Genomic DNA, 27826 nt, shown 5'->3' with positions numbered 1-27826 from the left:
CTTGAAAATAGTCAAATATGCTATGTATTTGAAGAAGAATGTACTTTGAACAATTACTAATTTGAATGCATTCATTTTCAAACGAGATAATTAAGTCTACGAGGTGTACTTGAATGCACCATAAGATAATTATTTATTTGCATAAAAAGCTGTGTAGATGTGGTGTGACTAAACAATACAGCAGCACTAGTGTGGAAACACGTCTTTGTGGTGAAATTGGTCTCAAAATGACAAAATGTCAGTGAAATACGGTTGAACTTGTTGACAGAGGAGTGTGCAGGTGTATTTATGTGGTTTGCATTCGGCTGTTTGCATTGGTTGTAAAGACTAGTTGGCCTGTAGGTGGGGCTCTGATGCAGTGTTTCAAAGCGAAAGTCCCCGCTCTGGAAGTGAGAGCAGGGGGACAGGAGGCAGGGCAGAGGGAGAGGATGCTGCTGCAGACTCTTTAAAAGACCTTAAAACTCTAAATACAAAAAAATGTAGATGGTTTAGGGGTGGTAACTGAACTCCCCATTACTACAAAGGGTTTATTTGGACACTTTATAAACTCGTATGGTCATTTTACTTGCAGAATGTGCTTCTTTGAAACCTATACAGCCCATAAAAAGTGTTACTTGTATAATGTGCAGTCTGTGTTGATGGATTAGTTTTAAATTGCTTTAATGTGCACATAAGGATATTTTATGGAGAATGCTTTATTCCTGTACCAGCATGCAGCTTATTTCGCTGAATACATGATTACATAATTAGGCTTTTGGAATATTAATTGCTTAAAATGCAAAAGGGTGGTGGGGGTGCATTCCCGAGGCATGTTAAATATCATCATTAGGGGGGGGAGCAGATTTAAATCCCTCACAACTATGCAGAGGTCGTAATTATGTTGCTGCGTGTGCCTAATCTCTGCCTTTAAATGATCCTGAGATTAGATACACAAATCCGATGATCTGATCATTTCACCCCTGTATTGTAAAAATTCCATTTTTGGCATTGCCAAATCCCATTCTTAGCCAGATGAACGCATTACAGAAACACTCTCCTGGCATCACTGTACATTTTACAAAGCGTAATACTGCATGTTGCCCCTCTGTGATTTGAATAGTTAGAAACGCAGCTATTAATTGCATAATTTGGTCGATTTCATAAACATGCGGTCATTAAAATGGCACTAGTGGCGTGCTTTAGATCCTTGTGAGGGCTACTCCTGCCTTACAAATACTCCTCTTTGACGCGGGCTGTATTGTTATGGTCTAAATGCGCATTGAGCCTCCAGCCAGGCTCCAAGAATTTAAGATAAACCAAATCCCTCCCGCCCTTCGATTTGGGATGTCACTGCGGACGAGGCAGGGACGCAGGTGAAAACATTCGTCGAAGCTCCATCCTCTCGACCCGAAGCTGAAACAACTCTGCTTGCCTTCCTCTCCACCTCTGTCCGTCCCTCCCTCCCTCCGTCCTCCCTTCCCTCTCTCTTTCGCACTCCGCTGCAGCAGCCTCAGCACCTCAGTAGGGCAGGAGCACCGCACTGAGTCACATCTACACTACACGCACGCACACAGACGCAGCCTCCTGCGGTATATCCCGTGTACGGCGCAGCGGCTTTTCCCACGGCATACCAAGTGCGTCCTCGCCGGGAGATGGGAGGTGCGGCTGCCGGGTCTCAGAGCGCTCAAAGCGGCTTGGTGTAGAGCCCTGCTGATCGGGGAATGCCGCTGGAAGTCTGCTGCTATTTCTTTTCCCAGTGCAGGAATCGCATTTTAACTGTGCCGCTGTCCGGGATTTAAAGTGAACAAGTCGCTTGATCAGGATATATCGTTATTCTGAACCTTTCTCATTTTTGGGGAGGGAGTGAGCAGAGTTGGGATTTGCTGTGGAGGTGCCCCTTTCTCCGCAGTGTCGATGCGGTTGTGACTGATATCTGCATAGATTACAGGTAAGGAAATAGTCTTTTTAAGAGGTTAGTTCCATCCACCAGGACTGTTTTAAAGCGCTTTTGATGCGATAATAGCCGTAGATCAGGCTGGGCGTCCTACTGCACCAGCCAGGTGACAGGAGGCGTGTTGCACCTGTTCTAGCTGCGCCATGCCCGCTCAGCTCAAGCGATCGGACAGACTTTATCCCGCTGCAGGATCAGTCACCTGTCCCTCACAACAGTATGACTTTTGATATTTAGGACTGCAGAAAACTAAATTACCTGCCACTCCGCTTGATTCGGGACCTTATATTGCCCGAGTCACCTAATTTTTGCGCTGCCAGTGCCCTTCATGTGAGCCGAGGAGAACTGCATCCCAAACTGTTAGTCGCCCTCTCTTTAAAATTATTAAATATTCGGTCACACATAGTGCCTAAAGGGATTGAAGTAATGTACATGCCTTGCTTTAAATATAGGGGCGTTCAGACTGCTTGACTTCAAAAGGAATCAGTCTAGACTTTGCTTTAAATTATTGAAATGGTCAAACTAAGTAACGCTCCATTTCCCACGGTCTTATCTGACATATTTAGAGGATATGGCTTTCTGAAAAGCTGCAGTTTCATTTCAGTAAGGTATTATGATTTACGTTGGATGGATTTTATGCAGACTAAGTCGACATGCTAAGGATAACTTTTCTGCGTGCTCTTTGTTTTCACAATAAATGTCAATTATGGAGCAACTTTGTATACATTCTGAAAAACTTTTTTAAAGCTTCCTTCTCTCAGAGCAGTTCAGGTCACTGGGATATACCACCTTCTTTAAGACTGAATTTAACATCAGAGGCCATCCTATGTTATCAGACTAGACTTTGTCTAAGTTTAATGTCAGTATTGTTGTGGCAGACCTGTTTTAATTTTACGGTACTTAGAAGATTAGACATAAACTTGATTTAGGAATTCAAATGTTTGTGCAGATTTTAACCCTTTGCATGCTCAAATGGTTAGACTTTTTTACTCTGTCAAAATAACTGTAATGTGACTTAATATAAAGGGGAAATTGAAACAGATTTATTTAGCATACATTTTTTTTTCACAGCAAATGATGTAGGGATCTTTGACTCAGTACTCAAAGTTAAAAACTAAGAATTTTCTTTTGTTTTATTGGAAGGTCAACCATTACCTTATTCTCCCTAACTCAGGGTCATTTTTCTACAGACTGTCTGCATTTGAGTATGAAGATTTGTTGGTGCTAAAACTGTATTTGAGATAAAAGTGAAAGACGCATGACATTGCAGACTGTTTTGACATGCTACATATTCAGCCTTGCAGTATGAATTATGTGTAATGGTCAAATCTGTCTTGTACATTATTCCTTAGCTCTCTTTATCATTATATCTATCCTGCATTCTCTCCTGCCTTGCTCCCACTATTTTCACCTCATGCCCAGAAAGCTGTATCTCCTGCCTGTAGATAATGCAGAACCCTGTTACAGCAGTGGCTCTGAGCCCCTCTACTGGTTTCTCTCTCCTTACATCCACTTTTTTATACACTCGGACTCAGTGTATAATTTCGCTCTTACTCTTGCAAATCCAATTTCAATCATCTTATAATTTTTGTAAAGATCACTATTTGTCAAATATCAGATAGTTTGATTCCTATGTGCTTCTATTGCCATGAGAAATTGTGTATTTCTTGCTGAAGTTTTGGATTTTGTTCTTGAAGAACCTGGTTGGATACCACAGTCATAGCTGTCTTAAACTTATAGGGAATAACTTGCTGAAAACTACTTGGCTTTTGAGATTCATGTGCATGAATTCAAATTGCATGTTGACTTTACTTTTTATCTGTTCTTGTGACAAGTTGTTTTTTTTAAATTGATATCTTATTTTAACACATCTCTGCATGTGCTTACTCATTAGCTGTTTATATTCTGCTGTTGCAGCTGTCCTGGAGCAAAAATATTTAGTTCCAAAGCAGTCTGATAATCCCATTTTGTCATCATTTTGCATCCTTGTCTTTTCATCAAATTCCAACTCCGTGTTGACCTCTGTGAACATAGTAACACCCTCAGCCGTGCTAATTTTCCCTTCCTCTTCCTGCATGCTGTCGATCAAAGGCTGCCATAGGACTTGGAACGGCAGCTTTTATTGGCACATAAGCACCTCACATTGACATACCAGCCCCGGTGTGTCAGCCAATGTTACGGCTATAGCGCTGCAGTTTGACAAGAGCAGGCCATGTCAATATTATGACTTGCTAATGGATAAACTCTCACTCCAGCCTTGGTAGTGAAGACATTAGCTGCGTTTTGGGGGCAGTACCCTTGCAAGAATAAGCGCCACATAAAATCTTTGCAGCGTATTCATGTCAAGGGAAAACTAACTGAATATGAATGGGGAAAATCACTGACAGATTCTCCATAGTGATATAAATGCCTAGTGGCCATGTAGGCAAGATCCAGCGGAAGTGTGTTTGTGTGGCTGAGTGTGGGTGTGAATGATGCATCTGTGAATGGCTGGCGAGGCCCCATATGAATACTTCGGTCACAGAGACGTATCGTCATGTCAGACTGAATGATGCGTCTGTGAATTAGACCTGAATGGAGTTCTCTGTTTGTTCTCATTCTCTCTCCCTCTGTTTCCCTCCCTTCTTCCTTCCCTCCCTCCCTTGTACACACTTACACCCCTGTGGGCTGTGACAGGACTACCAGACACAGGCCAGTGTCCAATTAGGCTCGCTCCTCTCTCACGCCACCCAACACCACAGAGGAGATTGCAAATTGTATTTCTGTGTCCCCAACTGTTCTTCCCGCCGTTATGTGTCTAGCATATTTCAAAGCAGTAAGAGACAATGACAGGGATGTTAACCTGAAAGCAGGTTTTAGGTGGTGTGATTCTTCCCCCTTTTTTTTTTTAGCTTTGATAATAGTTTGTTTCAATGCCTTAACCTTTTCATCTCTCTTATACCTTTTCACCTATAGTGATACTTCTATCAAACTTTTATTAAAAAACGAATGAGAGAGAAAATCACAAAATTGTGCATTGCTAAAGTGGAAGACAAATTGTACATAAAAGTGCTGCCTGCATTTGCATTCGAGTCAACACTTTTTAGAACCACTTTATGCTGCAGTTACAGCTTTTGGAGGTGTGATATGTCTCTTTCACTTTTGGACATCTACATCTAAACTTCAATGAGGTTGCAATTAAATTTTTAGGTCTCAGCCTTTGACTAGGACATTTTAACACAAGTGTGCTGTGATCTGAACAGTTGTGTTGTAGAACTGGCAATACTTGTTTTGTTGTAATGTTAAACTCTGACTCTGTGTCAAGTATTTGATAGCCCCTAATTGTCTAACAGATTGATGCTGTATTTTTAGCTCCATCCACCTTCTCTTCATCTTAGACAAACGTCCCTCTTTCTGCTAAAGAACAGCTTCCCCATAAATCTGATATGCTGCCATCACCTTGTATCACAGTGGGGATGTTTTGTTCAGTGAGATTTGCCCCTTCTTCAATATGTTTCCTACATGAATAGTGAACTGCATTTCTTCTGGCGTTATTCAGCAGTGGTCTTACTTCATGCCATGCTTCCATTAAGGTCAAACCTATGGATTGCACCGCTCAGATAATTGGTGTCACGCAGAAAAATTTATGCTGCATTAAAGGAATAACAGTTTACAAGTATGTAATTAAGCCTTTTATTATGCACCACTGCACTACATATTGATGTCTGCCCCAGCCATGACAGCAAAATCCAAACTGAGGATCTTCAAACAAAAAGATTTGTGAATGCTGTGAGAATAAATTAATACATGAGATAGCATCCATTTTAATGAGAACCGTTGCTCTCATCTGAACAGTAAAGTCAGCATATGCTTCAAAACTAGAAAGATTTGTCTGTGTATATGTTTTTATTGTTAAGAACATCTCTTGACTGCAGAGTCCTACTAAGATGTCACTTGGCTTTTTTTAAGTGGTTTAACACATGCACATGCTCTATCACAGCTGCACTGCTTTTCTTTCCTCCCTCTAGTATTCCCTGGCGCTATTATTTCATCTTATTACTCAGTCCTTCTCTCTCACAGTTTCTGCCTCTAGCTTTCCACTTCTATATCTTTCTTCCTTACTCAAAGCGCATAACTTTATCTGTGTGTGTGTTTGTGTATGGTGCAAGGCAAAAAGAGCAAAAAAAAAACCAACAGATTGCTGTGACATTGGAATGACCTATGAGGAAGGGTATAAACAGAGAAAAGGATGTTGTTGTAGACGGGAGGCAGAGCGATGTGGAAAGGCACCAGCGTATCAGTGGGTTTGCCAGACTGCTCGTTTTGATAAGACCATATTAGGCGTTTCTCCCTATGATTCATATGGAGCTGTGACTCTGATGTATAAACAGTTCTCTCTGATGCAGCGGCAGTTGATGTGCTGTGGCATATTGGTTCTATGCTTGTGTATGTCAAGCCAAGCATGACGAGCAGTAAATTAGTTTTGTTTCAGATGCATGAAATGATGAGAAAATTGCAGACTGTCTTAGGGCTTTTTTTCGCACTTGCATTCACTCTCATTTGCTCCTTCACTGGTGCCCTAAGTCCACGCAAGGATTAAGTTCCTAATTCTGTTTTCATCCTGGTCCTTGCAAAGAAATGTAGAAATTCATGCTGTAGCACACGCAAACGTACTTGCATGCTCCATTAGTCCAGATCAGAAAGAAACCCACTCTACTAAATATTCTCTTGCTTCTCATCTGAACCGATTTGCCCAACATGCTGCATTGACTATTTTATTGTTCATCCACTAAACCTGTTAACTCTGAGAAGTTTTTGTACTTTTTAAAACTTTTCCAAAGTTTTGTCATTCTATAATTATTAACACAAATTTATTTTATCATGGTTTTAAGGTGGTTTACAAACACTGAGACATAAATGCAAAAGACTAAAAAATAACCCTGCACATCACGTTGAACAGGCCGCACACAGTAAAACATGGTGGTAGCAGGATCACATTATGGAAATGGTTCGATTTGGTTGGGACAGGGAGACCGGTCAGACTTGATCGCACAATTGGAAGCAATATAAAATCTGTAACGCGGTGCAAAATACTTGAGACAATAAAAGCAGAGACCAACTCTGAATATACAGTCAGAGCTAAAAAGGTTGGGCTTACTAAATTCATGGTTTAGCACAGTTCAGGGAAAGCCCAGGCATAAATCTGATTGTGGGTAGACTTAAAAATTGCTGTTTACACTTTCTATCCAATCTGGGTTTATGCTTTTATGCACAGAAGAATAAAAACAATAGGATACATATTAAAATGTTTGCCTTTGTGACAGAGGTATAAATCATTTTGCAGAAGTATAAATCATTTTCAATTCACCATATTCTTGGAAAAATTGCTTGTAGGTCAGCCTTTTCTTGTTAGTTTGAGAATCTAGAGCTTAACCTTTTCGAGCAACAGTGCATGAAGCCTCTTCAACATTCTTTCAAAGGTTGTTTGTGGTGCGTTTGCTCCTAAAAGTTACCCTCATCATAGGCCTCAACTCTTCTTGAACTTTATTACTTTGCTGAAGATGTGGATTGACCTTAATAAGTGGTGCTCTTTAGAAAAATTGAACTTGTTTCAGCTTGAAAAGAGAATCGATGCTCGATGTTTGGTGTTGAAAGAGGTCAGTGACTTCCTTTTTAGTTGTGAGCTCTCAAAGCATCGTTTCAAAGTGGGAATGTTAAAAAAAGACCAAAAAACCCCACATACACACACGAGAGCTTTCATTTAAAAAAAAAAAACCCTAGAATGCAGCCAATAGCAACATAGCTGAGAATAGGTCTGCAGTTATAATTTACTTATTGAAATATGGTATTGCTCTCAGTGACTGTTTGCAGACTTCTATAATCAAGTATACCAAGATTATTACTATATTTTATTTACAGAGACAATTCACTGTGCTAGTAGGAGGGATCCTGCAGGTTTCCTTTGAGAATTTAATGATAATATACTCTTCTATTTTTGTCTCATCCCCATGCTGTTACACTCGTTCTTTTACCTTGGCACTTTCAGTCCCCCCTTAGTGTCGGTGAACATCAATATTCAGTGCTAGCACAGTAATTGTAGAACAGCAGGTTTAAGGGGAACCCCTGCTGCTTTTTTAGCCAGAAGGTAGTGAGATTGAGTGAGAATCAACTCAGTGTTATTCCTTCTTTATGATAACTCCACCTCTTCCTGTGTTCTCCCTGCCCTAAGGCATGTTGCTGTCTCGCGGCATAACTTGAGGAATGTTACAGAAAGAATTAGCGAGACTTACACAGGGTTTTACGTTTTTATTCTTTCTGTGCAAGACTCCGCTTTGCCTTTCCTGAGTATCTTTTTTTCTGTTGATAGGATTTGGGATGGCTTATATCTGTGCAAAGGCATTGATTGACTCACAGCCAAACTCGCACCAGAAAGTTGGAGACTTTTTTTTTTTTTTCTCACTTGGCATAAAACCTTGCATTTATCTTTTCAGCTAAGTCTTGGACTTTCAGCAGTTTAGTCATTGCAGTTTGAATCAAGAGCAAGATTTGAATGTACGATTTTGGGACTTATATACCAAATAAAGTCTTTCCATATTTGGTCATTAATCAGTTAAATAATAGTTTGTGATACAAATCGTTTTTTTATTAGGGTTCCAAAAGCCTGGGAATTTTAAAATTGGATACTTTCTATGGAAATTGAAATGAGTAATCTTGGAATTTAAGATGGATAAGTCTAGCATAATTCTGTAAAACTTGATTGTATGCTGAAGAGGTAATTCAGCCATTTGATTCAGGTATCTGGTGGGCTAGTGACACATCTAATAGTTGCAGAGCCTTCGCCTTGAAGACGGGAGTTTCACCCTGCTGATTCATACTATTTTGCAATCCCGCTTACTGCAGGGGCATTAAAACTATGCCAACTACATCCTCTTTTGGCTCACCAGAAATTCATCGTATCATCTGAATTTACAAACAGATGTAAAAATTGCTTGAGGGTTTTATTCCTCCCTTCAACCATTTTCTCTTCTTGTCCCTTCGTTCTGCAATTGTCATGGCAGTTGTTCCAGCTGAGCTTTGACTGAGCTGTTGTGGGTCCACCAGGCAGATGTTGAAACCAAATATGCAGGACCACACATGTGTTCAAAAGGGTTTCCTCCATCTCACTTCAAGCTTAAAAATGACCGTGACTCCATGAAAAGCCAATGCACGGCAGAAGAGGGGAGAAGAGTGTGGAGAAATGCTAAATAACAATTTTGCATCCTCTTGCTCGCTGCTTTATATGACTTTTGGCTTGAAAGCTTGTCTGATGTGTTTATGCCACAGGCTTGGAGCTGGAGGTAAAAGGAGAAGCATTTAGTAGTAGGTAACCAATAAGTAGGGATAAGCTGTGAAAAGTTATGTAATCAAGTGTAAACTCTGTTTATCCATTTCTCAGTTGGTGGTCTACTTCTCACGTTTGACTAGGGTGAAGAAGGTTTTGCTTGTAAATTTAGTTAATAGTTTTGTTTTCAGGTAAGTTTCTTACCTGAAAACATTACATGGTTTTTAGATGAATGGAAATAGAATAGGTTCTTGGTACTTTTTGTACTAATCTTTGCCATTCCTCTTTGCGTCTTTTTTTTTTTGCTAATGTGCCACAGTTTGTATTATTCAAAGTTTAGACATGTCTTTAGGATAAAGGAAATTTGAGCTTAAACAGAAAGTGTTAAAACAGAAAAGGTTTAATGCATGTGTTTTGAGCAAAGATTTTGTTTAAGAGTTTGATTTTAAACATGTTTTCCAAATTTAGGTTTCTCTTTTATTTCTCATGTTTCAGTTGTAGAGTTTATTCAACTAGATTTCAAAAGTTTCTTTGCTCCAGGTGGCAGATAGAATCTGTTTAAAAAATATCTATACTCTCGTTTTTACATTTTGTCACATTACAATCGGCACTCAATGCCGATTGTAATGTTGTAATACTGTAATTACTGTCGTAATACTGGAACATATTCTTTGCATTCTTTTGCTTTTTATTTTTACAGGTTATTAAAAAATACTTGGCCTTCAAAGCAGATGATGCTTTTAAATGAGCACACTTGTTTTAGCTAAACAAAATCCTTAAAAAAACAACAAAGTTTTTATTTCAATTTACATTAATGGGCATAATTATGCTGCATAAATTATTCTAATGCAATGAGTTGACTAGTTAAACATCAATATTGTAAACACTTTCATTTCTAGCTCACAGTGGGCTGCTTTCCATAATTACAGACAATTATTTAAAATAACTGGCAATTATTACCTGCTACGACTTTATGACAACATTGGTTTTACTGTTTGGATGTGTTTGTCAAAAATGGTGCACAGAAATAGATTGCCATGTGTGCACAAGCACATTTAAAAAAAAATAATTTAAGGACATGATTATATTTAGTTTGTAGAGCAAGTTAAATATCAAGTCACTTAATCATAGGTATTTCTTGTAATAAATTTCTCATTTTCACTTTGACCTTTTATGGAAATTACACATCCACTTTGCCACTTCTGCTCGTTTATCAGATCCGGGTGGTAGCAGTTGTACGGCACAATTCACTGAATGTGCTTAAAACTGGAATATCTCAGCAGCTGTAAGGGCACATTTGACACATCTTGTCAAACTGCTCATTTTTCAGTATTCTGAGATGGTTACAGTCGAGGCTGCAAGTCTCTGCAGGTGTAGACATTCTGTCTTCCCTGGTGTGTCCCACGTTTTCCATCTATCCCACAAGGCATAGACTGAGGTAATGTGTCCTGGATAGGAATATGAACAGGAAGACAAATTATGACATGATTTTTTTCCCCCATCAAGAATGTAGTTTGAACAAGGCTGTATGTCTTTTTTTGACAGTGAAAACTAAAAAGTCAAGATTGAAAATGCATGAGAGGTGCATTTTCAGTAAATGTATCAGTGTCCTTCCGTAACTTTAGTTTGTGCTTTTATTACAGTGAATACAGTGCAAAAGACAGTTTGAGGTATTCTTGGTAAATGACCGTCAGTCATTGTTGTCAAACATTCAGTGTAAAAACTGATATCCAGTATTGTACTGTAAATTTTAAAACTGAGAATCAGTTTTTCTGTTCATGGTAAGTGATCCAAAATACTTGATGAAAACATACGAGTGACTTTGCAGTAGTTTTACTAGCTGTCATAACCAAGAAGTACTGCAAAATAAGATATTTTAAGATCTTTCTCTAAGTTCTGTAATGCAGTACAACTATTATTGTAACTTGGCATACAGATGATGATGCACTTTTGGAAATTATTTTCAAGTACAAATTAAACAATTTCCTGTAGAGAATGAAAGTATGTAATTTTATAAAGTTTTCTTTTTGCTACCTTTTTCCCTTTGCCTTTTTTGTGGAAAATGCAAAAAAAGGCTTTGGAACATTCATTTTACGCATATATTTTTTATTTTGTTTTAATTAATTTACTATTGTCTATTACCATCATTTACTGTAGGCAGACATTTGTGATTTCTTTTTCCTTACTGTGACATTTGATCAATGAATATTTTTTTCAGTGAAATTCTGGTAACCACATTTGCCAGTAATTTACTGCATAATTGCATAGTACTGCTAAGCTATAGTTTTTCTTTAAGAAAGTACACTTAAACTGACACAAGTGCCATTTTTTAAAAATGTTGATGTCATAATTATGACTTACTGGGTTGCATTTCCCTTACTAAATAGTATTTTCTGTCTTAGTGGAACAATAGGAGCTTAGGAGATGGTAAAGTAGAAAAAAATAACAGATTAATAATGGAACAAGCAGCGATTCTTGTTCCAGCTGTGCATCACAAACCAGAACTGGCATCTTAAAGACTTGACTTCTAAGGATTATGAGGGAGAGCTGTAATCCATGTGCTTTGAGTAAACCAAATCATCCACTGCTCTGATGAGGCTCACAGATGTGCATTGTGATCTGCTTTAGTGTAGATTTGTGTGTTCCTCTGAGTTTTTGCTGGTGTTTTATAGAAGGGTGTACGAAATGGAAAAAGTGACTTAAAAAACCAAAACCATTCTCATCCTTTACCTGCATGTAGTTTAGCACCTATTTTTGGTTTTGTCTTTTGACGATTTATATCCAAGTCTGTGTGAAACTACAAAGTCATTAAAAAAAAACTACTGTAGAAGCAGATTTAGAGATGCATTAAAACAGCTGTTTATCGTTTTTATCATAATCATCCCACAAAGCCTTCAGATTTATCAAGCTTCCTTGTCTAAGAAGTAAATTTCAGAGGTCAAGTCTGTTTCAGCAACTACCTGCTGTTACTGCATGATTTAGAAAGAAGGAGCTAAAGTCTGGATGAACATTAAAAACAAACTGTCACAAGATATTTGAGCCTAGGCAAGTCTAATCTTGTAATGTGAACTTGTTAAAAAACCTGATTTTGCTTGAGGGTTGCTTCAGAAGCAGTCGCTTTAGCGTGTCATTATGGTTTTTTTTCCCTTTCTTTGTTCTGGTCCCTGGCGAGCTCAAACCTGTTGAAAATTAACACCTTTTTATGATATCTGATACTGGAATGATAAATGTGTTAAGGATTTTTTGATGGGCAAGTGTTTTTAGCAAAACCAGCCTTGTATTCACTCACTCAGTTTTTCGTGTACATCTGTATTAGCACTAATTGCTGCTGTATTTTACCGATCTCTCCCAAGTTCTGTTGCAGTGACATTCTCTTTTTATTTTACTGTTATCTTTTATTTATTTTACTGCTATCCTGTTATCCAAAGCTGATTTATTCTAATAATGCGTTGGAAGTTGTCTGCACTGTCCCTCAAGGCACCAGTAGTCTTAAACTTGTCTGTACCTGGTCCACAACTCCTCCGCATCTTCTCCCTGAAGCCCTGTCATTATGTCTACATGTTGGTACTTTTCGCTGAAGGTAATTTGGCATGTTTATACAGAAAATTAAACAGTGTTATTCATGTTTCCTGACTTTAATTAGTCTGACCCATTTTTATGGTCCTGTACAGGCTTTTTCACAGAAGAAGGTGAAGAGATAAAGTTGCTGCTGGTTTTCCCTCTGATTTTAACAAAACTCAACTGTCAATTTCTTTTCAAACACATTTGTGTGTATGCTCTGATGTTTCATTTCCTCACTGACAGCGTAGGCTTTAAATACAAATGCAAACAAGCCCTGCTGTTTTAGCTTATGTGTTGGCTCAATTCCAAATTTAAATGGGAAATCTTATTATCTCAAACAATGTCTTCTTATATTTGTGTTCTGGTGGCTACCCCCAGAATTGGAGAAGCTAAAATTTAATTAAAGAAACTCCACATTAAAACATAGCTTTTTTTAAAAAAAAAGTTTTCTTTTTACTTTCATGTTCTTGTGCTGTTGTGCTTAGAGGCAATGCTTTGGTGGATTATAGTTCTAACTCATGGAATACAGCGATGTACAATACTAAAGCATTTTCGTTTTGTACGGGTGCTTTCGTTTATGTGGTGCATCCTTTAATATATTCTCCTGTTTGGTTCTTAGCCTAAACTCCTTTTGATATCTGCATTTTGCCCCAACTATTTTCTTTGATTCTGGGGCCTCATTTTGAGTTGTTTTTTAACTTTCCTCCTTAATCCATTAATATTATTTCCACTATGTGAATTGTTTATTAAGATTGGAGCTTCATTTGTTACAGCTTGCAGTGTGACTAGATTGTCTGGATATTGCTGAATAGAGAAGGTGAACATGGGATATTTGTATGTCTAAATGGAAGGTTTTATGATAATATTTATGGTTGTGAGTTGATGCAGAAAGATAACATTGCTGGGTCAAAAATCTCTTGAAGGAAGAATATGTAAGCTGCAAGGTTAAGAGTTGTCTTTAGATCAGAGTTGTCATGTATTTAAGAAACAAGCGAAGAATCCCAGTAGACTTGTACCACAAGCACTTAAAAAGCAAGGTTATTTGAGTCCATCTCACTGAAATACACAGTCATATACAAATACACTATTATTTGGCCTTCTTTCAGTTTTGCGTGTCATTTTACAGGCTAAAACAAGTCATGATTAGTCTGTCTTGATAGGGAAAGGTATGCTTCAAACCAATTAAAAAAAGAAGTAACAAAATTGGGTAAGGAGGAGACGAAAGGCTGCTAAAGAAAACGTTACAACAAATCTCACTCTAAAAATACTGCCCTGAAAGGAGAGGTCATACTGGGTAAGTGTAATTTTTACATGCAGTTTATCAGTTTGCATTTAGTGTATCCAGACTGGGATATAATTATTGTCTTGATTTGTTTGATGGTGATTGATCATTATAGCTCCATGAGTGAATCTTTGTCATATACAGTATGATCAGATGATCAGATATTTATTAATTTCACTATATAACTGGTTCTCTGTTGTTGTCGTTCTGTGCCAAATTTGAGATTCCCTCCTCTCAGGCACTTGGATAATGTCTAACACAATCAGAATGAGGTGCTAATGGCAATCCTTCAACTCTATTAATGACTTTAGAGATCTAGATCTGCACAGATAACGCTCTACCAATCACAAACCACATCAGTACCCACTTCAGCCTGAGCCAAGAATGTGAGTGTGGAGGTCTGTGTTCATATGTTTGAATAAACTTACTGTGAAACACAAAGTTGTTTGAGTGCAATTTAATCAGTGATACTGCACTGTCACAATATTAAGATTGATGATGACAAAACAAAGTGCATTTGAACTCTATCATACAAAGGAGGATTTGTAATTCCCACCATATGTAAGAACAAAGACTTTAGTGTCAAAATCTGAGCGCAGCTGAATGAAAAAAGAAAAGATTAAAAGCACATACAAGGAGTTTCTGTTTTTATAAAAATAGCATGTAATTTTTTTTTTACTCTTTCCAATAATTAATGGATTTTTTTAATTGGTTTTACAGCAAAGGTTTGTTATGATTTCTGAACAGCTTTTTGCCTGTCTCTACTGTCATGTTTACAGTTTATCTTTGGTGATGAAGGAAGGCCACTTTGCCATCACCCTAATTTTTAACACCTTTAATATTTTTTATTCAATTGGTTTGAACTTTGATTAAGCTACTTAAAAATGTTCCACTCTAATCTCATCCATCTCATCGAGATTTCTGATGAGATGGATACGACTGGCAAAAGCTTATAAGCTAATAAAACGAAATGAAACGTAAACATAAAGCCAAAAGGCAATCCATGCTTTGGACACTTTGTTTAAATTTGTTTTGCTCACTTTATGGATTTTGCTAAAAAAAAAATTGAAGATTAGAATTTTTCATGTTGCCACTATTTTTTTATGCTTTTCAGAAAAAAAAAATGGCATTAATGTACAATAGTCCAGTCTACAAGTGATTAAAGCATAAACTATGTAGTTTTTGTGTGGACTGAGAAAGAAATGTTTCACTGAAATAGTTTTCAGGGCTTGCTGCTTTTGCTGCTTAAGGTTTTTCTCACTGAACTTCAGAATCAGTTTATCGTTGCTATAACAAACCAAACAAGGTTGCCTTGGAAATTAATCTTGTTTTACATGTAAAAGACAAGCGTTTTGAGATATAAAATCTTTTAACATTTACTGTTCTGTGAACAGAAAAGTGTATTTGGAATAAACTGAGTAAACACAGATGATTTCCCTTGGAAATTGTTGTTTTTAAACTCAAATATTGCTTTAAATTATTCATAAATTGCCATTGAGGCATCTTGATTCTTGTAAACATTTTTGATTGCGACATGTGTAGTCATGATGTTCGTCTTTCAGGCTGTGTTCTTGCATTTAGTTGACATATACCCAGTTGACAACAGCTCTGTGGTGGATTAGACCTCCTAACCTTGATCTTGACAGGGTATCTTGTGACAGTAATCCATGCTGCTAATCCACGTCTTGATGTAAACACCAAGGACAACCCGCCTTCTATTTTCTGTGTCCTCATTTTTCCTCTCCCTACTCCTGCCTTTCTGAAAGAAGTGAGTTTGCCATCTGTTTATTGTATCAGCAGGGGTCAGTTTTGTGGTGCTTATGTTGGACCTACTCTGTCCCTATTCGTTACTTAAACTGTTGTCTTTTAAATGAAAGGGCTGCCCAATTATTATCCTACATAATTATTATATCTGGCTACGATTGATAATAACATTGATCAATTTTATTAAGGTGGAGCTGTGTTGCTCACAATAGCAATGGTCTAATTTTTTTTATGAATGAAAACAGTTGTTCGCATCTGTAAAAGGGAAACCTATTGCCTTAAATGCATTCCGGAAATGAAATATTGACGTTTGTGTTTTCATTTGAGGAAAATTTTTTTGCATATATACCCTTTGACATGCTGTGAAATTATTTGGCTTGATTGTATTATTTATTTGTAAAATGTTTTATTACATAAACAGAAAATCCTGTTTTGTGGTCAGCCAAATTTGTGTGTACTTGAGGCAGAATTGTGATGAAGTGTGTTCTGCTCTGTGGTGTCATGTTTGTGTTTGTGGATTAAGAGGCATGTGTACAAACATGCATTTCTATGGATATTCCAGGCCATTGAAGGACTTGGTTTTCCTGCAGTCCCGGTGGGTTGCTACAATTCATAGCAGGGCTTACTACTCTGTGTGCCAAAGCACAGCAGGCAGGCAGACAGACTCGGTTGAGTTTGGTGGGATGGGGAGGAGGTCTGGAGTCTACTCCAGTCACTGCATCCCCAGATTTAGGACACACAACTTTACCATCTAGTTCTTCCTTGTTTCTTGTTTTGCTTATTTCTATTTCTCATTAAAGTGTAATTTTCTGAATATTTTATGGTGACTTGATATGTAGTACCACTGAAGACAAGCTTCCTCTTGTGCTACTACAACCAAAACTGTCTTGCAGATTATTGTCTCAGGTTAATGACACAATAAGCTGACATGATAAAAATATCACATCATTGTTTTTTATGGCAATATCAAAATCAGTTTTATTAAAGTAAAAATATACACAGTGTATACTGTTTGCTTTATACTGTAAAGTATAAGGCAAACACAAGAGTAAAAATAGAGTTGTGTTCAAACTTTTTGTGCAGCAATCAAGGCAAACCCTACATCACTTTAATTAAAGAATACAGTTTAGGTAACTTTTTATTTTGTTTTTATGTATTCAAAAAGCCACCAATTAGCATACAGAGGGAGGAAAAAAGAGAGTTGCCAAAAAAGAGAAGATATTTCATACGTCAATCAAGTGATGCCTATCTGTCATTTCAGTCAAACAGAAAGAAGAGCTGTCATCTAGGCTGTTGGACAGGGGGAAATACGTTACTCACATACAGACAAAACACAACCAACATTGTGAGCTCAAAAACCATTTTAAATAACTTGTTTCACAGAAAGCACTTTGATGCCTAAAAGGCTAATTTTGGGCACAACAACCATCAGAAAATACATAATAGATGTGACAGGAACCATTTTTACTTTGGCAACATTTGAGCTACCACCAGAGATGACAGTAAAAAAAAAGAAAAGACGACAAATAGGCTTCAACAAAGTAACCCCCTCATATGAATGGTCTGATAGATGGGGGAAGCGTTTATGTGAGAAATTACTAGGAAATGAAACGGCTGCCAATTTCTTTTGGAAACAGCTTACCTTCTCACAATAAGAACAAAGAAAATTCAAAAATATCTTAGTTGGAAGCCAGCCTTGTGAGTAAACCAGGATTATGAGATGAGTGGGTGAAAAGTGGGGTAATTACAGAAATAAAAATGCTGTTGTGTTTTAGAGCAATCTCTCATGCATTTAAAGAGAATGAGTGGCAATGTCTCATACTGGGAATAAGAAAAGGGTGGCACATACATACACAAATAATAAATGATAAAACAAGAGTCGACTGACTACGTACACAAAGATCAGCCAATTATTAGTAAAGGCTGCAAGATGATAGAAGACCACAGGAATGTCACTGCTAATAAACTATCTAGAAATTATCCAAATTATTGGTGGAGAATTGTAGCTCTACTAATTTTAGTCAAATATCTATGTATACAAAAGAATACCATTTTCTTTTCCTAGAGTGCATTGTTTTTGCAGCATTTTGTTAAAAAAAATGTTGACCAAAATTTTGCTATTAACTCCTCCTTTCCAATTTATCATGTAATATTTACCCATTGGTTAGAAGTGACACCAGAATCACAGAACTTTCAGATTTTCTGGATTCTGCATCCCGTTGTATATTTATTTTTTATGGGTTGGCATGTAGTGTCACACTTTTCCGAAAGTGAACAAAAATATATAGCTTTTCCATACTGTCAATTTGCATTTGCTTTGAAAAATCATTGTTCCTCCTTTTTATCTCAAGTATTGCATCTGAATTTATAAAGAATGAAAAAAGAGCAGAGAAAAAGTCAGACACTAATAGCACGTGAAATTAAAGATCAACTATGCTTTAGAATGTCAGTCCCTCTTTATGCCTGTGTGTATGCGGGCGTGTGTGTGTGTGTATGTGCATCTTGTCTGATGTATAAATCCTCAGAACCAGAGCAAGCTTTAATTAATGGAGTTTGATGATTAGCAGGCATAGGCAAACAGCAGTTAAATGAGCTCCCCCCCTCCTTTCCATCAGTGAGGATAATTGCGTCTCAGCAACAAATTTATGTGGCAGACACGCTGCCTTTGCAGGGGCATCACTGATGAGGTGTTTTTAGAGCGTTAATGCTTTACAACTGCCAAACTTGCATTTCTCAAGGGAATCTGCATGAAGCTTTTGTCTTGTTTTTTTATAGTGTGTTTTTTAGTTTGTAGCTGTAAGCTGAGTGAGAATGCAGTTGTGTTTATACACAGGAGAATAGGTGAATATAAAGGATTACCAAGCTCCCTCTCTCCCTTCATCATCACGGCTCACACTTTATCCCCTTTAGTCTAATTTCTCAGATTCCTTTGCTTTTGCTATTTTCCTGTTTTTACTCACTTGCAGGAAAATGTCAGCTCAGATTTGCTTGACCATTCATCTTCTCAATGTGAAATTAATATTCTACTCCTTTTTTAAATTTTTGACTTATCTTATGAACTGAGTATACTGCCAACAGTCTTTAAGGTTGCAGCAGCTTTCCTAAGGTCCCCTGTTTAAATCGTGATATGTGAGATAACTCTAACTAGGTGACACCAAGTGTAACTTTTTGGTGTATCTATAAATCATTTTGCGTGAAACAAAAAAGCACTCCAGATGATGTATCCCTGTGATACAACATGGTACTCATTCTCTCTAGATCAGGAGTCTCAAACTCCAGTCCTCGAGGGCCGCTGTCCTGCAGTTTTTAGATGTGCCACAGGTACAAAACGCTGGAATGAAATGGCTTAATTACCTCCTCCTTGTGTAGATCAGTTCTCCAGAGCCTTGCTAATGACAGAATTATTCTATTCAGGTGTGGTGCAGCAGAGGCACATCTAAAAGTTGCAGGAAAAAGGAAAGCGGCCCTCGAGGACTGGAGTTTGACACCCCTGCTCTAGATGCTTTTCTTCAGTAGGACATAGGAGCTGATCAGAGCTTCTATGTCCATGTGAGTCGGGAAGTTAGTCTTAAAGGTTGAAAAATCATTTGAGTGTGGTTGAGGTCCAAATTCCAGCAGGATAAATGATAGCATATTTAGTGCAAAAAGGTATAGTCAAAGTAGACCTACCACTTTTGGGAAAAATGTGGAAAGATTGCTGTTCAGACCATCTCCATTCAGTCTGAGCTTGAGCCATTTTGCAAAGAGTTTTCATTAATAATTTAGTATGTAGATGTCCAAAGCTGTAAGAGACACTTCCCAAAAACCCTAAGTAGTGGGTGGGTTGTTAGGGGACTCAATAGAAATACACATCATACCTTTCAGAGTATTATCGGTAAAATAAATGAGAAAAAAATCCATGGATATTTATGTCTTTTAAAAACACAGTAGAACTGGTTGTAGTTAGATGAAAATATATTCCCGGGGGGGTTTACTGAATGCTGTATCTATGCTTTAATCAAACATTTTGCCTTTTACTTAGCAGGTTTAGCTTTCTGAGACCAATCTGGGTCTCAGATTAGTTCATGTACCTTGCAGAGTTACTTTATATGTTACTCTCTTGGTCTCCATTTTTTCTCACCTTGCAACCTCATTCCTTTGTTTCAGCTATGCTAACGATGCTTCTCGGCACACACATCTGAACATGCCTCACCTATCTCTGGATCAGTTTGTATTCCTCTCATCATCAGCTCTGGACCTCTTATCATGTGCTGCAAGCTGGCTATGCTTTGCTCTTGCTCTCTTTATGTCTTCATGGAGAAATTGAGAGTGTCAATTCTGTTGAGAGGTTGCATTTTCCTCCACCATGCCTGATGAATGTTTGTATGTGCCCTGAAATGAGATCTGTGGCAAGATAATGCTGGATATTGTCCGCAGTCATTGGTTAGGAATGTTCATGTTGTCTAATCATAGTAATGATAATAAATTTGGAAGTTTGGATTTGTGCTTTGTTGTTTAGAAATTAAGTTTTAAGCTTTTATGTAGCTTTATGATTTGTGGCGATTTACCTTTTTTCCTCTTATCAGTATTCATTCAAAAAGATCAAATTTATGTGAAAACCAGTTATGTGAGATTAAATTAATGTTGATACATCTTTTTTGGCTGGAATATCCCTTATATTGATTCTTGAATGTATTGTTTACAAGTAGTTCTATGCTTTACAAGATTGCCTTCAGTAGTGTGAATTTACAATAGTTGTATTGGTAATGGGGAGGTTGTGCAAATGACCTTAGGTCTAAAGGGAAGCTTATTTTTGCAACTGCCAGCGTTTCCAACCTAATTGTTCCTCTTTGGCTCATAAACCCCCCTCTTTGTGTGTGGATATGTGAGTGTAGGTAATTTAAAGAGCGAAAGATGGTCCTTTTTCTTTGCTAGCAGTGTCAGCAGGTAAGCTGCCCTATTGGGAGAGAAGAGAGAAATCGCCAAAGCATGCAGATTGTTACTCCAAGGGGAGAATCAATTAGGGGCATGGAGACTGGAGCAGAAAGGCAAATAAAGATGGAGAGAGGCAGGAGGTCCATGCAGAAAGATGGTGCAGAGCCATGCTGATCACCTCCGTTGAGACAATGCATTACTCTTCCTGTTTCTTGTCCCACTTTCTGTACCTGATTTAATAGTTTGACACAAAGCAACAAATGAAACAAAAAATTTATCTTATTTCATTTAATTTTTGTCTTTTTTTGTCTAGCTCATTGATCCAAGTACAGATTGCTTTAGGGTCTCTAACACATGGCATATACACCTGTTTAAAACTTTTAATTTGCTCTGTTTTAATCTGTGCCAGATGAAATTAGAGCAAGAACCACTTTATTTAAAAGTAATTTGTTGGTAATATTTGAGTTCATTTCCCAGACTTTACTTCTTTTTTCTCTTCCTCTCCGTAGGTGTATAATGACCTTCATCTCAAAACGGGCTTGATCCTGCAACGGTACTGGACTGTGCCTCTGTCCCTCTCCTCAACCGTCCAACCATCAGCACAGCCATGACGTCTCAGTCAAAAATACGGACCTATTTTTTCTTTTGCTGCTTCCTGTTTAGTATGGTGCTTCCTGCGGGATCACAGACAGTGGTGCAAGCCCCACAGGCCCACAGTGCCGGATCCCAAGTGATCACAGCGTTGCTCCAAGAGGAGGGGTATGCCTCATTTTATGCTGAGGACCCGCAGTGGACATTTAACCATCTTGCTGTGGACTATCGCAATGGCAACGTTTATTTGGGAGCAGTTAATCGTATATACAAACTGTCTCCAAGTTTGAAGCTTCAACTGTTCCATGAGACTGGTCCAGATGAAGACAACCGCAAGTGCTACCCACCACGTATTGTTCAGCCTTGCAGCGAGCCACTGACACTTACCAACAATGTAAACAAGATGCTTTTGATGGACTACAGGGAGAACCGGTTGCTGGCTTGTGGCAGCCTCTACCAGGGCATCTGCAAACTCCTCCGTCTAGATGACCTCTTCAAACTGGGAGAGCCCTTCCACAAGAAAGAGCACTACCTCTCTGGTGTGAATGAGAGTGGCTCTGTGTTTGGTGTCATTGTTTCCTATGGCAATGCTTCTCCAGATATGCTGTTTGTAGCCACAGCAGTCGATGGTAAACCAGAGTACTTCCCTACCATCTCTAGCCGAAAACTGGCAAGAAACTCAGAGGAAGATGGCATGTTTGCCTACGTCTTCCATGATGAGTTTGTGGCCTCTATGATTAAGATTCCTTCGGATACATTCACAGTTATCCCTGACTTTGACATATATTACATTTATGGCTTTGCCAGCGGGAACTTTGTCTACTTCCTAACTTTGCAGCCTGAAATGGGAGGTGGACCTACCACAGGTTCCTCTTCTGCTGGTCGGGAACAGGTATACACATCCAAGATAGTTCGCCTTTGCAAGGCAGACACAGCATTCATCTCATATGTCGAGGTCCCGATAGGGTGCATAAGTGGCAATGTGGAGTACAGATTACTTGAAGCAGCCTACTTATCGAAAGCTGGTTCCATCCTTGCACCTTCACTGGACATGGCCCCAGATGACGATGTGCTTTTTGCCATCTTCTCAAGAGGTCAGAAGAGGCGTCCGAGGCAGGCCCCTCAGGACTCTGCTCTGTGTGTTTTTTCACTTCGAAAGATCAATGAGAAAATCAAGGAAAGGTTGCAGTCCTGCTACAAGGGAGAGGGCACACTAGATCTGGCCTGGCTGAAAGTCAAAGATGTTCGCTGCAGCAGTGCGGTGAGTATGCTAGAACAAAATGCAAATGTGAGATTTTTGATTGATGACATGATGGAATTTCAGAACCAAGTTAGACATCTAAGGACATACTGCACTGCAAGTGAAATTTGCATTGTAATTTCTCAAGGTTTCTTTGAAGATTTTTGATTTTCCTTTTTCATTTAAAGCATAGTATGTGCGTCTTTAAAATATACTTAACTGGTCATAAAAAACAATTTACGTATTGTTTCTAGTTATTGTAATTATATGCAAGTGTCTCTGGGGAATATTAGATGTGATTCTCACCGATGTTTCGCTAACGAGCTCTACTGCACAAGGGGAGTTACCAACACAATGTTCTTCAGTGGGTTCATAATCCCTCCAGTCGCAATGAGATGTTAACCATCCACTGCCTGTTTGAATCTGCTCACCCCTTAAACAGTGCAGCTGAACAGTGTGCCAAATTACCATAATATTATTCTCCATAACAGCATTACAAATTCAGTGGTTCAGTTCATTTGATTTCTCTCTTTACGCACATAACAAATAAGGTTAAATTGGGTATTGGATGCTTGGGCTACCTTCCCCAGGAACCGCAACTCTTTTCTTAACTACTCTTCTCTTGATGCTGCTAAATGGTTAGAATAAAAAACCATTTCAATCAAAACTGTATAACTGTATGAAGTAATTTTAAATGCTATTATCCAGGAAGTGATGACTCTGTCATAGCCATAACTCTGAGATATAAATTTCATCTTGATGGTGCTGAGAACATATTATCCTGACCTCAGTCATGTACCTACTCTGAGACATTATGATGTTGACCCCACTTGTGTTTGGTTCTCAAATAACTGTGTTAATCTATTAATCTGTCTCTGGCACAACACACGTGCCAGGATGCTGTTCTTTGCAGCTTGAGGGCCTGATAAATCATGCCTGGGGTAGAGCTGTCGGCAGGGAGAGTAGAGAGTGAGGTAGCTCAAAGAGGTTAGCGGTGAGAAATGATGCCATTTAAGCATTGCACCAACGTCAGTGCATAAATTAGACCCTGCTGAACAAGTGACATGGACTCAGGGGATAGATGAGTTTTGACACTCATGAATGTCTGTATGTGCAAGTTTGGCTGCTGAAAAAACAGACATAGTTAGAATGGGGCAAAAAAGATTCTGTACCAAGACAGAAAAAGTTAGTCTGTTTCATTTTAATCCACATTTTTATTTATATAGAAATATTCTTTTTAAAAGCTTCTTTAAATGGAGTAAAGATTATGTATATTTTTATCACACTATAATGAATGATATGTTTGATTGCACTCGAACAATCAAAGCTAACTTGATTTGTCTGCAGGCATGGTTCTTTTGCTAATGTCTCACGGTTTGTGTTTATGAATGTTTGCTTGTTACTGTCAGATTAATTTCTTTGCTACTTTAAATGATGCGTGAACAGAAATGCTATGTCACACATAACAGAAACGTGCTTTAAAATAATGACTCTCAAATTGTGCTGAAACAGCCACAAACACACATTGTTCACTCTTACACATTTAAAATGCCATATTGCTTTGAGAATGGAGGATGACAGGCTGGTTTCTTTGGTTCCTGCTCTCAAAAATGCTCTAGTTAAGGAATCAGAAAATCACATGAATATCAACTAATGTGTGCACGCTAATTAGGGCTGTCCTTGTTACTGTCTAGAAAAATATTGAATTTCATTATTTTGCAGGTCTTAATAAGTACAGTTCCTTATAACTTGGTGTGCTTTTTGTCCTCCCTCTTTCTTTTCCCCCTCTTTTCTCTTTTGTATACTTCCTTTTTGTTTCGCATTCCATGTGTCTTCCTTCCTTATGTCATATTTCTCTTTCCTCTACATATGTTCTGCTTCCCTTTTAATGATGAACTTTTATGTTTTTAATTGAAACTGAGAACTGTAAAAAAAAAACAGAATCTAGAAAAATCTGGAAGTTTTAAAGAATTGCACGCTCCATGTAACAAGCACTCCATGGTCTACATTAGGATTGTGATTATAAAACTTAACCCCTCACCAATGACATTCATTGCATCGCTAACCATTTCCCTTGATTCAAACATGCATGTTATTTCACCTAGAATTTCTTAGTTAGCCTAATTTTTCTCTTTATACCTGAAGTTAATAATTAACTAAGCTACTATAAAGTTCTTGCAACACGTAATCTATAATGCACAAAGCCCTATTATTTTTTTCTGAAGATTTATCTGACCTCATGCATGCAGTTAGAGTCTGAAAAATACATCGTTGTGAAGTGCTAGGCACTAATGTTAGCTTGTGTTTTTTGCAGGCAGCTCTTGTTTACTGTAAAACACTGTCATCCCTATTGCCACTAAAGTCAGCATCTGGTCAGAGAAACAGAACCACACACTGTTTTTGGCCTTTGGCCAGGATACGATTCTTAAGGATCTAGTACAATCAAATTGACAATCTTAATGTCCTTTACAGTGTCGACCAAGGGATAGAGTAGAGACAGCTGTTATTATTTTTTAATGACGGACTACATGTGAGGGCTGGGTGTGAGAGGGAGCTAAGATGGTACTGAGACTTGTATTAAATAGATTCCCCTTTATCTTGCCCTCTTCATTGCTCAGTATCTTCTTTTATCTCACACCCTGTTCTCATTTTCTTGATTTCTCTTGCACTTTTATTTTATCAACCTTTCAAACAGCATCATATTTTGAACATGATGTGTTTTTCCTCCAATTAGGGAGAGGACGAACAGCCCCAAGGCTCATTAGAGCGGGCTAGTTGTGTAGTCAAACACACACACATTTTTGATAGTGAAGAAAAATATTCATACTTTGTGGTTAGTCCTAAATACTTTGTAATGGATGATGGGCAGAACCAGGGTATTTTCTATACCATCACTTTAGTAACCCGTTAGGGTTAAATAAATAAAGTGCCTTGCAAAATATATTTACACTTCTGAAATTTTTTCACATTTTATCACTTTACACTTTACATTTTTGTGATAGGCAAACTCAAAAATAATTCAGTCATGGAGGGGAAGAAAGAAGGATAAGTTGGGCTTAAATTTTTTTTTAAAACAAAAAAATCTAACAAATATGGGTTGCATGATACTACCACCACCATGTTTTTACATTGTTGATGGTGTTCTAGCACAAAAACTCAGGAAGATACACAAGGAAGTACAAAATATGGACAACTCAATATTTTTAAAACACAAAGTTTTCCATCACACATCTGGGCAGAACCAGATGTGTGTGCCAATTTTATCATGTTTTTGAAAAATTATCAATGCACAAAGCAAAAAATAGTTAACCAAAAATAAACACACTAAAAAGATGAGGATTAAAACATGAATAGGCTGCATGAACCTTATAATACAATATTATACACTATAAATTGTAGTAAACACAAAATTTGAACATCTTAACATAATTTTATGTGATCTTGTTTAAAGTACACTAATTATCATAACATTATTTTTTTAACCCCTTATTCATATCACCAAGTTACACCAGTAAGTTCCACTGGTGTAACTTATATGCAAGTGTTTTTAGGATGACAGTTAAGGGGGTAAATTAAATATTTTACCTCAGGTAAACATTTTAAATATTTGTCTTTTATAATAACACTTCTATCTGTAGTCTGTTATAATCAATCTATTAAAGCAAGTGTGTGCTGGGACACAAAGCTGCTGTCTTTGTTAGGGCTGTATAAAACATTTGCCCCTGCCAGACCTTTGATGCTTCACACCATCTTTAAGAGGCTCTCAGTCATCACTGGAGAGAGGCAGAGAGGGAGTCAGAGAAGAAAAGGAATGTACAGCAGAGGGGAGCGAGGATACATGGAAAGAACAAGTGTGTATGTGAAGGGGGGTGCTTCCTCTTTGCCTCAAATGGCCATGCTTGGCTGATCCACATAATGCATGCTCAACAGTATAAGTCTGCAAAGGGCCTGCATCCATAGATCATTGTGAAGTGGCATGTGACCTATAAAAAAAGCGCTGCCTGTTCCCTCCATGTTGACTGTGTCAGCAGAAAAAAACAGAACAACAAAACAGCAGGATTGCAATAAATTCCCTAGCTTTTTTTCTCTCATCCTTGATTCAGTGCTTGCATCCTCGGCCACTTTCTTCCTCTGCCTGTTCTTTTCATCACAATCTTAAAAAATACTAGCCTTATGTGTCTCAATCCTTTTGATTCTGTTCACAGATTCCTATATTTCTTACAACAACAATTTCTGTAAGCAGCAAAGGAAAGCCTGCCATCCTCAAAGACTGACGGGAAAATTACAAGGTCGTTCACAAGTCTCTGACAGGCTATGGCCATCCCTTCATCCCTTCTAGTAATGATCATTAATTACATGTCATTAACTAACATGCCACGGGCTATTCTTCTACATTTGTTATGTGCTACCGACTTCACATTCTGAATTCTCCGCAATTAATTAGATTATTCTAGTCGGCGGCTGCTGTTTCTTTGACTCTCTTTCTTGATCTCCAACAGCCCTTCAACACATGGACATCACCCTGTATTTGAAAGGAGCTCTTCTGCTTTTAAATTCAGTCTTCTCCTACCAGTCACCTTAAATTTCCTTTACATTTTTTCCTATTTAAGTTTGGTTACATGCTTGACCAGCCTTTGAATGATGATGACCTGTGTGCTGGTCATCTCAATCTCTCCACTGTCTGATTGTGGAGCTTAATCAGTCACTGGCTACTGCTGCGGCTGATGAGTCAGTCTAGGTCACATCCTCAGGAAGGGAAATGCTAGCAGATTCATTAAGGACATCCAGACTGCCACCCCCCCCTTTCTACTTCACCTCACTCCATGCACATATCCGCTATTCTGCTCGCTGGCTGGCACGCTAATTAAATCTCCTTACATGATACCACTTGCTAAAGGTCAGAATCAATCACAATATCATTATTTTGTGATTAAACAAGTGTCTTCTGCTTTCTTCGTCATACTCTACCGTTTTAACTAAAAAAACTGTGTAAACTTCAGCTTTCTCTGCTAGCTGTTGGTGTATTTTCTTCTCTGCATCACAATAAGAGGAAAGTTGAAGTATATAACCTTAACCCAGATTATCAAAAAGGAGCCCTGAAATAACATCTAAAGTGCTGCAGGCCTCATTTGCCTTAACTGATTCAACAGTAAAAAGACTACACAAAAATGCCATCAATCGTAGAGCATTTCATGTCTGTGGAGGTATTGCATCCTTACGATAAATAAAACATAGAGCATCATA

At 38.1% G+C, this 27826-nt stretch overlaps 1 protein-coding gene across 1 annotated transcript in view; it reads left to right on the top strand.

The window, feature by feature from the left end:
* Positions 1-1365: 1365 nt before the first annotated feature.
* The window catches only part of plxna4 (plexin A4), a 326516-nt gene continuing 300055 nt past the window's right edge, over positions 1366-27826 (top strand). Inside the window, exons 1-2 of the mRNA XM_028043958.1 lie at positions 1366-1927; positions 21261-22603. Of these exons, the coding sequence (XP_027899759.1) occupies positions 21359-22603 (1245 nt within the window). The 5' untranslated portion in view covers positions 1366-1927; positions 21261-21358. The remainder of the gene's footprint in view (positions 1928-21260; positions 22604-27826) is intronic.

This window comes from Xiphophorus couchianus, chromosome 17 (genome assembly GCF_001444195.1).
Source record: "Xiphophorus couchianus chromosome 17, X_couchianus-1.0, whole genome shotgun sequence".
NCBI lineage: Eukaryota > Metazoa > Chordata > Actinopteri > Cyprinodontiformes > Poeciliidae > Xiphophorus > Xiphophorus couchianus.
The sequence above is the reverse complement of the archived record's forward strand: the minus strand, read 5'-3'. Positions and strand labels throughout refer to the sequence as shown.